The sequence below is a fragment of the Lithobates pipiens genome, unplaced genomic scaffold, assembly GCF_037356315.1.
Source record: "Lithobates pipiens isolate NorthernLeopardFrog02 unplaced genomic scaffold, aLitPip1_a1.2 Scaffold_13, whole genome shotgun sequence".
NCBI lineage: Eukaryota > Metazoa > Chordata > Amphibia > Anura > Ranidae > Lithobates > Lithobates pipiens.
Window position 1 is genome coordinate 324,671,135 of NW_027507718.1, and position 13,541 is coordinate 324,684,675.

The 13,541-nt window shown below is 41.5% G+C and overlaps 1 protein-coding gene across 1 annotated transcript; it reads right to left on the bottom strand.

Moving 5' to 3' along the window:
- Positions 1-6,791: 6,791 nt before the first annotated feature.
- On the bottom strand, positions 6,792-12,464 carry UCP1 (uncoupling protein 1). Its single transcript, XM_077476942.1, has 7 exons — positions 12,309-12,464; positions 11,665-11,811; positions 11,068-11,275; positions 10,497-10,694; positions 10,022-10,123; positions 9,737-9,917; positions 6,792-8,187 (listed from the first exon to the last, which is right to left on the bottom strand). Exons 2-7 carry the CDS (start codon positions 11,788-11,790, stop codon positions 8,073-8,075), a joined length of 930 nt encoding a protein of 309 aa, XP_077333068.1. The 5' UTR covers positions 11,791-11,811; positions 12,309-12,464; the 3' UTR covers positions 6,792-8,072.
- Between the last annotated feature and the right edge of the window lie 1,077 nt (positions 12,465-13,541).

Below are 13,541 nucleotides of genomic sequence, written 5' to 3' on the forward strand. Positions count from 1 at the left end.
AAAGTGGCACTTTATTAACGCCACTGTACCATAGTTTTTGCAGTGCTATTCGGCCGCTAGCGGAGAGGTTTTAACCCCCGCTATCGGCCGAAAAAGAGTTAAAATTTCTGCTGCTGCAGCGCTTTGCTGGCGGGTTTACAGTGATGTGTTTTCAATGGGAAGGGGCTCTTTAGGAACAGGGAATACACCGCTCCTATAGCGCTGCAAAGATGCGGCTTGCAGGACTTTTTTGACCGTCCTGCTAGCGCACCGCTCCAGTGTGAAAGCCCTCTGGCTTTCACACTGGAGACACAGGAGAGGCGCTTTTACAGGCGCTATTTTTAGCGCTATAGCACCTGTAAAGCACCTCAGGGTGAAAGTAGCCTAACTGTTCACTTGCTGATGAATATGCAGCTGTACAACAGGATCATAGTAAATTATACAAAAGTAATGGAAAAACTACATTTGACCTTTTTGATGGGAATATGGGTAGAATTTGTTATTTTTCATGGGGATTATGGGAGGAATATCATGTTAACACCAAACAATGAGCATATTTAACCTGTTTCTTTTAAGAATTTGCATACAATAATTTTTCTACATGGGGATTATGGGTGGAATATTGTAGTTAACCACTTCAATACAGGGCACTTTCGCCCCCTTCCTTCCCAGCCCAATTTTCAGCTTTCAGCGCTCTAGCGCTTTCAGTGACAATTGCGCGGTCATGCTACACTGTACCCAAATGAAATTTTTATCATTTTGTTCGCACAAATAGAGCTTTATTTTGGTGGTATTTATTCACGACTCCGTTTTTTATTTTTTGCGATATAAGCGCAAAAAAGCGGAAATTTGGAAAAAAAAACAATATTTTCTTTTTTCTACTTCAATAAAAATCCAATAAAATCAAATTTTGTCATAAATTTAAGCCAAAATGTATTCTGCTACATGTTTTTGGTAAAAAAAAATCCGTTAAGTGTATAATAATTGGTTTGTGTGATCACGGACATATGTACGCAAATGATCATGTACATATGTGTGCAGGTGATCACGTACATATGTGTGCACATAATCATTGGGACATGTGATTTTAGTGGGACATATGTGGGGGACATGTTTTTATTATTAGGGACATGTGTTTTTATTATTTGGGGACATGTATGTTTTGGGGACATGTGTGGGGACATTGTGTTTATACTGTGTGATGTGTTTACTGTGTGGTGTGTTTACTGTGTACACTAGACTGGTGATCAGTGAGTAAAAAGCTGTAAAAAGCAGCTCATACTCACTGATCAGCAGCCGGCTGCAGCGATCTGCTCTCCTCTCCACAGCGATGACTTCTGTGTGAGGAGAGGAGGAGCCGATTGCCTAGCAACCGGCTGTTTGTTTACATCACATGACGGCCGTGATTGGACACGGCCGTCATGTGATCAGGAGGGCCAATCACAGAGCCCTCCTGCCGATCTGAGATGCGCCGTGTCCGGGTGACACGGGCGCATCGGGATCGCGCCGCTGCGCGGGCGCGCGCGCGATCCCGCTACTCCTGAATGACGTTCCTGAACGTCATATCAGGAGTAGGCGGCTCCCACCCGGCCGTATATGTGCATTGGCCGGGTGGGAAGTGGTTAAACATACATATTTAACATTTCTGATAAGAATATGCATATACTTATTTTCTACATGGGGTTAATTGGTGAAATATCATAGTTAAACATACCTCAGAACATATTAAACCCATTACTGATAAGAATATACACAATTATTTTTCTACATAGGAATTGTGGGTGGAATATTACAGTTAAACACTTGCTGACTGTCGGCATATATAAGTCGACAGAAGGGCACGGCTGGGCAAAGTAACGTACCCGTACGTTACTTTGAAATTACCTCTGCGCGCGCCTGCCGCAAGCTCGGTACTGAAGAATGGGGAGATGCTGATGTAAACAGCATCTACCCATTCTGCCTAATGACAGGATACTAATCGTCTGCGCCCTGCCATCGGGAGCAGCTATCAGTGTCCTGGTCATACAAGCCCATCCCCCAGGCAGTTAGAATCACTCCCCTAGGACACACTTAAAGTGGAAGTAAACTCCCCTATCGTTTTCAGCCAAGGAAGGTGCCATCTTTACCTCTCTTTAATCTTCAACTGCTGTTCATGGTGCTGCACATGTGATTCGTTATGACACCAGCCATTGGATGGTTTGATAGTTTGGCTGAGAGCACAGCCAATGTGTAGTTCGCATTCCCGGCATGCCTTTTTTTTTAAACTGTTTAAATCCATGGGTTTACTTCCACTTTAACCCCTCCCCGCCCCTAGTGGTTAACCCCTTCACTACCAGTGACCTTTTTGCAGTAATCAATGCAATTTTAAAGCATTTATCGCTGTATTAATGGCAATGGTCCCAAAAATGTGTCAAAATTGTCTGATGTGTCTGCCATTATGTCGTAGTCACGATAAAAATCGCTGATTGCCGCCATTACTAGTAAAAAATAAATAATAAAAATGCCATAAAACTATCCCCTATTTTGTAGATGATATAACTTTTACGCAAACCAATCAATAAATGCTTATTGTGATTTTTTTTTTTTTTTTTTTTACCAAAAATATGTAATACTGTTTGCTAGAGATTTTTGGGGTGCCATCGGTCCGGAGGTGAGGTCATGGAATGCTGTCAGTGTCGGGCAGGACCATCATGCAGTAACTTGAGGCTTTGGCAGACTGACTTCTTGATGATTGCCAGGCACCAGCTCTGGCAGTTCCTCTATTACAGGCTGTCTATCCTGGAGGGGAGATCAGGGAGCTGCGGGCATTATCCAAGATCTGCACATGGCAGGAGATCTGTGGAGCCCTACAGAAGGGGAGGGGAGTACGTGGAGCCACCCACTGACCCTGGGACCTTGGGCAGTGCTCAGTCTGCCCCTGGTTGGGGAAAACTAGTTGTGGGCACCGCAGGCTTTTGACCAATGTTAAAGACGGCCCTGGGAATACTGACTGGGGGACATTCCCTCCCACTCCCACACACACGTTAGGTAAATTAGGAGGCAGCGAGGCCTTACACCACCACCTAATTTTCCTAATTAGAGAGCCATTTCTGATGATGGCCAATCCACTTCTAACTTCAGCTTGTTCAATTAAGCTTTGACAAAGAAAAACCTGGAAGCTCTCCACTTTTAGTAAATCAACCCCAATGAGTGCACTAGGGCAATTTAGCACAAAGATATTTTTCAGCATTTTGTAAAATCTCTGAAATTAGCTGAATCTGGTCTCACTAGTATGAGCAAATGCCAAACACACAATTGGTATAGGTAGATCTCATATTTAGCTGTAATCTGGTACAGCTGTGCATCGTAACCAATCAGCTTCTAACTTTAGTTTGTTCAATTAAAACCCCAAACACAGCGGCCAAAATTAGCTAGTACAGATTTGGCCCTTGTTGTTTGACAGAAGCCGATGTCATGGATGACTTCTGTTGAACAAGCTTGCTGGAAAATCAGCAGCCGATTGGCATCCAATCAGCGCTCTCAGCCAATGGTTGTGAGTTTTGGTGGGGGGCGGGGGATGGGGTTCCCAGATAGAACACAATAGCTCAGCGGGGAGATCACTGTACTAAAATACCATCGTTGGTATAGCGAACTCTTCCAGAGTTTCTCAGTCCAGCAGGCTGAATGAAAAAGAACTTACTATGTGTACCAGACTTTTGCTTTGACAAAAAGCTGATTGGTTACTATGCACAGCTGCATCAGCTTCTGTGTGCACGTGTTAGTAAACCTCCCCCAGTGTCATGTACCTGGCAGAAGACATATCTCTTATTTTCAGGGTTTGAGACATAAGTAGTGTCCAAGAGCTGGCTATGGTCATCAGCAGGTTGACAGTAATGTACTGTACCAAACTGAGGCAGGGTCATAGAACAGTTCAGTATTGTCATCAGACAGTGAGCATGGTACCAAATCAGAAACCGAATTAGTCAAGAGAGACAAGCCAAGGTTAATAATAGATAGCTAGATGCCCATGTAAAGTTAGTGCAAGAAAGATCAAAGGCAGATGGGGCATAAAAGCTAGGTCAATAACAGAAATTCATCTACAAAGTACAGATTAGGTCAAGTTGCAAGGGAGTGCTGCACCCACGAGCCCTGGTCAGCTGGTGAGCAGGCATGCATTGAGATGGTGGACTTAACCACTTTCAGACCGGACCAATTTGCTGGTCAAAGACCAGACCACTTTTTGCGATTCGGCACTGCGTCGCTTTAACTGACAATTGCGCGGTCGTGCGACGTGGCTCCCAAACAAAATTTACGTCCTTTTTTCCCCATAAATAGAGCTTTCTTTTGGTGGTATTTGATCACCCCTGCGGTTTTTATTTTTTGCGCTATAAACAAAAATAGAGCGACAATTTTTGAAAAAAAACGCATTATTTTTTACTTTTTGTTATAATAAATATCCCCCAAAAATATATAAAAAAAACATTTTTTTTCCCTCAGTTTAGGCCGATACGTATTCTTCTACATATTTTTGGTAAAAAAAAATCGCAATAAGCGATTATTGATTGGTTTGCGCAAAAGTTATAGCGTTTACAAAATAGGGATAGTTTTATAGCATTTTTATTAATAATTTTTTATTATTTTTTTTTTTTTTTTTACTAGTAATGGCAGCGATCAGCGATTTTTTTATTGTGACTGCGACATTGTGGGGGACCCATCGGACATTTTTGGGACCATTGTCATTTATACAGTAATCACTGCTATATAAATGCAGTGATTCCTGTGTAAATGACACTGGCAGTGAAGGGGTTAACCAGTGGGTGGCCGTGTAGGGGTTAAGTGTTCCTAGGGGTGTGTTACTAACTGTGGGGGGGTTGGACTTTCATTTAGTGAACACTGATCTCTGCTCCAATCACATGGAGCAGAGATCAGCGTCACTAGTTGCTAGGCAGAATGGAGAAATGCTGTTTACACCGGCATTTCTTCATTTGGCCGCTCCGTGAGACGATCGCGGGTATGCCCGCGGCAATCGAATCCGCGGGTCCCGCGACCGGACTCACGGGGGTCCCGACCAGCGTGGGAGCTCCCGATGGCAGGGCGGCAAATTTAAAGGGACGTACATGTACGCCCATTTGCCTGCCCGTGCCATTCTGTCGACGTACATCGTCGTGCGCTGGTCGGCAAGTGGTTAATGAACCTCTTTAGCTACTCCCATATTTCTGTCCTCACATCTTTACTTATTCATTCCTTTTGCAATGAAACGAAGGGGAAGATTTACTAAAATTGGTGCACACAGAACCAATCGTCTTCTAACTTCAACTTGTTCAATTAAGCTTTGACAATAAAACCTGAAAGCTGACTGGTTTCTATGTACAGCTGCACCAGATTCTAAGAGTGAGGGTAATCATTTGAGATTCTTCATGTACTACATGTTTGTGTTATTTGTCATAGAAAATACAGAATTCAATATACAGGAAATATCTTTATACTCCACCTTCACATTTTTAGGTTGAATCATGAAGACCATGCAAGGAACGGTAATTTTTCAAAAAACCACAGAACCCATAGCATGTGTCTTTCTGTCTACTACAGTTAAGTGAGTAAAATTAAATCTATTTGGCTGATATGGTACGGTCTTTCGGGCCAATTTAGTACTTTCTGCTTCCCATACAGCAGTCAGCTGGCTAGCCTTTGCTTCACATTAACAGTATTATAGATCATACCTGCACAGGGTGTGCTGGGGCTAGTAGTGGTGAAGCTGAATGGCAATTCACCCACTCTTTGATGGTACACCATAAAATTACAAATTGTGGCTTATCTGTTTCCCAATGGTCAAAAGCCAATTCAAACCTTAAAACCGTTTCTATCTAGATCTAGTATTATATTTTTCACTATACTATTCAGCTATGAAAGCCAAACTGAGCATAGGTAATGTTTAAAGCCCCTGTAAGGTTTTATTTTTAACTGGCCCACTGGGGAGATTTTTTTTTCACTTCTCATGAAGACACAACAGAAAGCAAAAGTAAATCTCTCCAAAGTAAGGGAAGTCATCAGATCGTTTTCACCAACCAAGTTCCCCACTGGAATTTCCACTCTTTTCCTGCTTTGATTACAAAACTTGAGGGTTGATCTTCTAAATCGGAGAATGCTAAATCTGGTGCAGCTCTGCAAATAAACCAATCGGCTTCCAGTTTTTTCAAAGCTTAACTGAGCAAGCTGGATTAAGCCTGGGTTCACACTATAACCCACTGCGGAACGCACAGGAGCACTGTGCATCCCTGTTCCCCCCGTTTCAGGGACAAATCAGGGCCGATTCTATGCCTGAATTCGGCCCTGAAACAGAGACAAAGACGCACGCGTTTTTTCTGCAATGCGCTCCGCAGCCGCCCTGGAGATATGTGAACCGGCTCCATAGGGAGCCAGTCACATTCTCCTACTATGCGAATTAGATGTGGAGAAATGCACATCGAATTCGCATAGGTGTGAACGGGGGCTTAGAAGCAAATTGGCTACCATGTTAGCTGCACCAGATATTGCACTTTCCAGCTTTGATTTCTTTTCACTTTCTGTCCCACTGACAATGGTCATCAGGACATGGGTAAGTGTGAATCTTCCCAGCATGGACACAGCAATAAAAACAACTGTCACTGGTTCTTATCCTTCCACACTCTATCCAACATGAAAAAAAATATACATTTTTGGCTTCAAATACACTTTAATGAATCTGTGTGGTTTGATCATTAAAGGTCACAAGAATGAAAGCTATCAAACAAATCTACTTAAAGTGACTTTCAGGCTAGTGACACATGAAACAGCTCAATATACATACAAATATGTAAAGTTTTTGTTTTTTTATTAGAAAAATAAAAATGTATACAGTCATTTTTATATGGACATAATCCAGAAGTACATAGACTGTATTTTATCATGTTTTTTTGCCTTTTACAATACAGCCAAATGCCATTACACTATGTAGTACGTTTTTTTTTAAGTAATAGCGCATCATAACTTAATAGAAATGTATTAATATGCCAGGGTATCAATGATTCCAAGTTATCACAATGGCCATTTAAAGGGAAATCTGGCATGAGAAATATGAAGGCTGCCATTACTGACATCCTTTTCGTGAAATACAACATGCCTGGCTGTCTTGCTGACCCTCTAACTTTAATAGTTTAAGTCAACAACTATGGCAAAAAATAGTGATAAGTGCTTTTCTCTGAACTCTCTGATATGCATATTTCTTCCTCACCAAGGACTCAAAACATACAGAAACGAGTCAGTCAGGAGAGGAAGTTAGGGGCCGAAGTTGCTGAACTCCTGGAAAAAAGTGTTGCCTGGATGTCCCATGTCCCATCCAGGCAACACTTTTTTCCAGGAGGTCAGCAACTTCGGCCAATAACTTCCTCTCCTTACTGTCTCACTTTACGTTATAGTGAATCTGTCATAGGTGAGGCAAGATAACAAAGTGGTAGAACAGCCAAGAGACTGTAAAACTCTGCTGTGAGAAAAAACAAAACAATGTTTTTTAACCTCATTATTATAGGAACAGCTTATGATCCACATAGAAGCTGCAAAGAAGCATGACCTCTGAGCACTTTAAACATGGCAGTGCTCAGAATGAATTTTATGTTTGTATCACTTATCTGGACACAGCAAAAATATGCTACTTGTTTAATTAGTCTTTGTCTAAGTATTCTTTTGCAGACTTATTCTTTATCCTTAAAGACTGGAGATATTTTAGAATAACAAACTAGCTGCTATTCACCAATAAATAATATCTATGTCCTGTCTTTTGGACAATTATAGCATACTATCATTCATATCTGCTTATTGTACACCTGCCTTGAGTACAATACAGACATCACAATGCATTTCACATGTAGGTAGACAAAGTCAACAGAAGATGGATATGCATTTAAAGCATATATGTTTGTCGTACATAGGGAACTGTGAGCTATTTGTTGCAGCCACTTCCTTCAACTCCTAGAACATACATGTATGACGTACAGGGAAGGGACCTTCATACATCATCTGTGTATTTCCATATCGTGAATGGCAGATCTCAGTATACGATCTGGGTTTTCTACAGTTTCGCAGTTGTTCAGAGGTTGATGTCACACTGCGTACTCTACTCTTTGTTTGGACATCATCATTGCTCTTTTTATCTGTTCGTAAGACACAAACATTACGACGTTCCATGAGCCCAGCCGTAAGAAAGACGGGACAAACCTGTAGAGAGACAATGCAAAATCAATCATTGTTCTTTTTTTATAGTGTGGATTCTATACTGGTTATCTAAATAGTATGCATTGTACTTTTTAATAGAATAACTGCGTTTATAGAAACCATAATATCAGTTGCCCCTTTATTGAACATTAAAACAGATATCAATATATTTATAACATATTCGTTCGCTCCCAAGACCTCCTGTTCTCTTAGAGTTTTAACCCCCCGCTAGTGGCTGAAAAGGGGTTAAATCTTCCCATAAAATGCCGCCAGATCGGCATTTTGCCGGCGGTATCGCAGAGCTGCCCCATTGATTTCAATGGGGAGCAGCGGTGGAGGAGCGGTGAGTTCCAAAGAAGCTGCTGGTAGGACTTTTTCTGATGCCCTGCCAGCACACCGCTCCAGTGTGAAAGCCCTCTCATGCTCACCTTCAGGGCTTCTCCCGAGCCTCTCCCATCCTATGGAACTCCCTACCCCAAGCTGTCCAACTATCTCATACTCTGTCCAATTTAGGGTATCCCTGAAAACCCTTCTCTTCAGAAAAGCGTGTCCTGGGCCCATCTATCAACTGTACATTTATTTTCTCTATCAGCTTATCCCCCACAGTTATTAACTTTTGCATCACTTGACCCACCCCTTTAGATTGTAATCTCTAATGAGTAGGGCCCTCTGGTTCTTCCTGTATTGAATTGTATTGTAACTGTACCGTCTGCCCTCATGTTGTAAAGCACTGCGCAAATTGTTGGCAAATCATGTAATTTAATGATAGTACCATTGTAGGCATTCTATTGAAGCTATGTTAACATTTTCACTTCTCAGGGTGAATTTTTTCAGTCTGCAGATATGTTAGGTTGCAGCAGCAAATAGCATTTATATGAACTCTTGGATGTGCTATCACCTTTCTCAAATTCTAATTTGTGGTAAAAAGACGTCTCAGTAGCAGCCATAGGGGGTGATTTACTAATACTGGAGCACTCAGAATCTGGTGCAACTGTGCATGGTAGCCAATCAGCTTCAAACTTTTACAATAAGCACCCGTTCACATTGGCCTGATTTGACATGTCAAATTGCATGCCAAATCCAGAGCCTATTGCCGGCAATGGTACCATTCGAATCGGTGCAATGCCGACTTTGCGGCACCGCACCAATATCCAAAAGTAGTTCCTGCACTACTTTTGGTGACTTCAGGGGTGATTTCAATAGACATCTGTGCATGCCCCCGAACTCATACTTAAATGCAGGTTTGAAATTGTGCACATTTAGCTGAACCCCCAGTGAGAACAAGGGCTAAAACCTGGAAGCTGATTCGTTTCTATGCAGAGCTGCACTAGATTTAGCAAATTTTAGTAAACCCCCCATAATCCCTCTCCATATGCAACCAGACACACCTTTGTCCTGCTCCACCTTCATTTTAATGCTAGCCCTCTCATGGATCACACCAGTTACTGCCAAATGCCTGCACTGACTGCTCAGAATGCTCAGAATTCTAGGTGGAAAGTTTTTCTGCTGCTCATAGCAACCAACATGGCTTTCACAATTATGCAGAAATTACCCTTTATAAAAGGCTGTTGGTCCCTCTTTGGTGAGCATGGTCCATGCACAGTTCAGGGCTGACTTGTACTGTCCAGGAGGAGAGTTCATGTATCGGGTTTTTACGACGTCTACTGGGGAAGCGATGACAGTTGTGCAGAAGCCAGCTCCAAATGCAGACACAAAATGGCAAGGAAGGTTATCTAAGTAAAAAAAAAAAAAAAAAATCATATGAATGCCATATGAAAAAACAAAAACTCTTCTAGTGTTTCTAGGAATATATATTTACATGTGAAACTATAATTACCTGTCAATAATTTGTGGTTCAGCAAAGCTTCCTTTATCAGGTCATAGGTCACAAGCTCGGTGCAGTTGACAATTGCATTCCTTGTCACGTTTGGAAAAGTTCCTACGTAACACAAATTGATTCGATTTTAGATGTGCCTGAAGTACAATGTACAATATGCTATTAGAGAAAGACAATCTGACAGTATGACTGGACAGACCAGTGCTCCAATGGTCTCTTTAGTTTTAGTCAGCCTTCCATCATATCTTCTAACAAAATAATTATAGCTCTACCCATCTCTCTTCCCACACATGATACAATTTGCTCCAACTGATCCCCCAGGAGACAATCAGCTGTTCCCTAGATCAACTATCTCTGCTGTTATTGCCTAAACATGTCTTGGATAAGACTACACCTCTGAACTCTTTAATGAAATGCTATATGAAAGAGTTAGTTGATTTTTATAGGTCTTTATGTATACATGTTGCATACATACCTTTCCAAAGACCTCTCATCCCTTCTTCTCTGGCAATGGTTTTGTAGGCATTCAGAGTACCACTGTATCTCTTCTTCACTCCACGAAGGCTGACCTGCGCTTGAAATCTGACTTTCACCACATCTGTTGGTTGGGCAATAGTAACTGCCAATGCCCCTGTTGTACATCCAGCCATTATCCTGTGGACGATGTTTGCTTCTGCACAAAGAGAAATACACATTGCTTACAAATGGCCCAGCAATAAATTATTTTGAGAAGAGCAGGAGTGATACACACACAGAGGGGGTTATTTATGAAAGTCAAATACACTTTGCACTACAAGTGCACCGCAAGTGCATTTGGAAGTGCTGTCACTGTAGATCCCAGGGGGGGCATGCAAAGAAAATAAAAAAAACAGCATTTTTGCTTGTACATGATTGAGATGATAAAATCAGCAGCGCTTCCCCTGATTTCAGATCTTCCCTTCAGATCTAAAGCGACTGCACTTCCAAGTGCACTTGTAGTGCAAAGCAAATTTGCCCTTAGTAAATCAACCCCAATATATGGCTTTTGCTACCAGTTATAGACTTACTCTCTTTCCCATTGGTGTAGAAGAGTTTCACTGTATCATAAAGGCCAATTCGAATGGAGGCGAAGCTCATTTGTCTCTGCAGTCCAGCCACTAACCCATTGTACAGGCTCTTTGGACCTTCTGTCTTGATGATGGTGCTGATGGTTCCAAACACTCCTTTGTAGCGGATGCCATTTGCTACTCCAGTTACTGCTGACTCTCCTTGAATCTTAAATAGGAATATAAATGAGACATGACTATTTGCTCTACACTAAAATTCATCATGCATGTAATAAAAAAAATACATTCAAGTGGATGTCAGGCTAGAGCTGGACTACTAAGCCCTTCGTATAAGTAGATCAATATAGAAATACATTATGGGGCTTATATACTAAAACTGGAGAGTGCAAAAACTGATGAAACTATGCTTGGTAGCCAATCGGCTTCTAACTTCAGCTTGTTCAATTAAGCGTTGACAGAAAAAAAACTGGAAGCTGATTGGTTTCTATTCAGCGCTGCACCAGATGTTGCAATCCCCCCCCCCCTTTTTGTAAATCAACCCCCATGTTCCTTACACAGTTCACCAAAGGCCATTGAATACACTTGAACAGCTCTTACCTGAAGTCTGACTTTGGCTGTGTCCAATGGGAAGGTAAAGAGATCAGCTATACACGCAGCTGTGCCTGCACCAATAAATTTGACAGCTGGGGTTGGGGGGATGTCAGAGGGTCTCAGTCCAACCATTTTGGATTTATTTGTTCAAAGCTGCACAGGAACAGAATATGAAATAATAATCAATAATCATGCAGAACTCAGTGATTATTGCCAAATATTTGCATGCCCCCCTGTATTATTGCCAAAGAGCCGGAAATAGGGATCTATTAAAAAGAACTTCTATATATTTTACAGATTTTATCCCTAATACATACACAGAAAGACTTCCATTTCTAGAATTTAAACTGTCATTACAATTCAGTCTTTCTGTCCTTCATGTATATGGGCAGTATTATTTTTTGTCAAAATTCAGTTAAATAATGTTTCAAAAAAATGACTACAATATCTATATCTATAATTTCGACATTAGCAAGCAGCCCTTGATTCACCCGCCGCAATCACCACTTGGAGTCAGAAAAAAAAATGAAGAAAAGTCATACATTTACTTTGCATAATCAGTTTTTTTTTCTAAGCTGGTTTGCAAGAGGTAATGGGTTACATGCAAGTTATATTCATGGAGGATTTAGTAGTATAATGCTGCTACTTACTTTTCAAGCTGGGAAGAATGTCTGTTTGGTCTTTTAGCTGGTTCTGGGCTTCCCTGGGACTATCCATTGATGAGGGCTCCTTATATCCTGGCAGCCAGCTGTGATGTCATCCAATGGGAGCTGCTCAGGAGGAGGATTTACCTGTGACAGGTGCACACACCCCTCTGCTAGGCTCAGCCCTCAAGAAATCTGCATTCCTCTGACCCCGCAATTCCAGTAAGATAATATGTACAACATAGCAAATGCCTATTATTAATTAAGGTGAAGTTCATTGTCTTAAAGGCCACAAAAAAAGTTTTCAAGTTAGTATTGCTTAATTTTTTTCTAAAGGTCCAAATTGCCTGTTCTTTCCCTTATTTTCTTTATCTTCTTTTTCTCATTATCTTTCTCATTTCTCCCCTTGCTTTTAAATATTTTCTTTTTTTATGTATTAGCTAATATTATATAGGATTTCCTGTATATAGCGCCAACAGTTTGTGCAGCACTTAAAGTGGTTGTAAACCCTTACAACACACTTTGACCTACATGTAAGCCTAGATTAAGGTTTACCTGTAGGTCCAAGAAATATCTCCTAAACCTATACGGTTTAGGAGATATTTGCCATCAGGGTTTACTTCCTCTTTATTAATATAAAGAGAGACAATACAGCAACAATACAATTCAAAACTTGAGGGTTAGGAGGGCCCTGCTCCTGGGAGCTTGCAATCAAATTAACTATAATGTGTTGGTTAAGCCTAGTACACACTGCAAGTTTTTTTTTTTTTTCGTTCAACCCTGCCAGCTGAACGAAAAAAAAAAACCTGATGCTGCATACTAGCTCATTATGCCTTTGAATTGCAGGTTATTTGCTTTAAAACAAAAAGAAAAGTGCAGGTATATAACCGCTTTAAGGCCCGCGCTACAGCAGTCTTTTGACTATAGTGCGGGCGGCAAGTAGTTAAAAAAAATAAAAATAAAAAACATGTTATACTTACCTGCTCTGTTGCAGTGGGTTTGCACAGAGCAGCCCAGATCCTCCTCTTCTGTGTTCCTGTCCCCTTACTCCTGTCGAGTGCCCTCACAGCAAGCAGCTTGCTATGGGGGCGCCCAAGATAAGCTGCAGCTCCCTGTGTCCTGTGCCTCGCCCCCTCTCTCTCCTGGTTGGCTAACTGTCTTTGATTGACAGTATCTGGAGCCAATAGCGCCGCTGCTGTGTCTCAGCCAATCAGGAGGGAAAGTTGAGACACCCGTGGA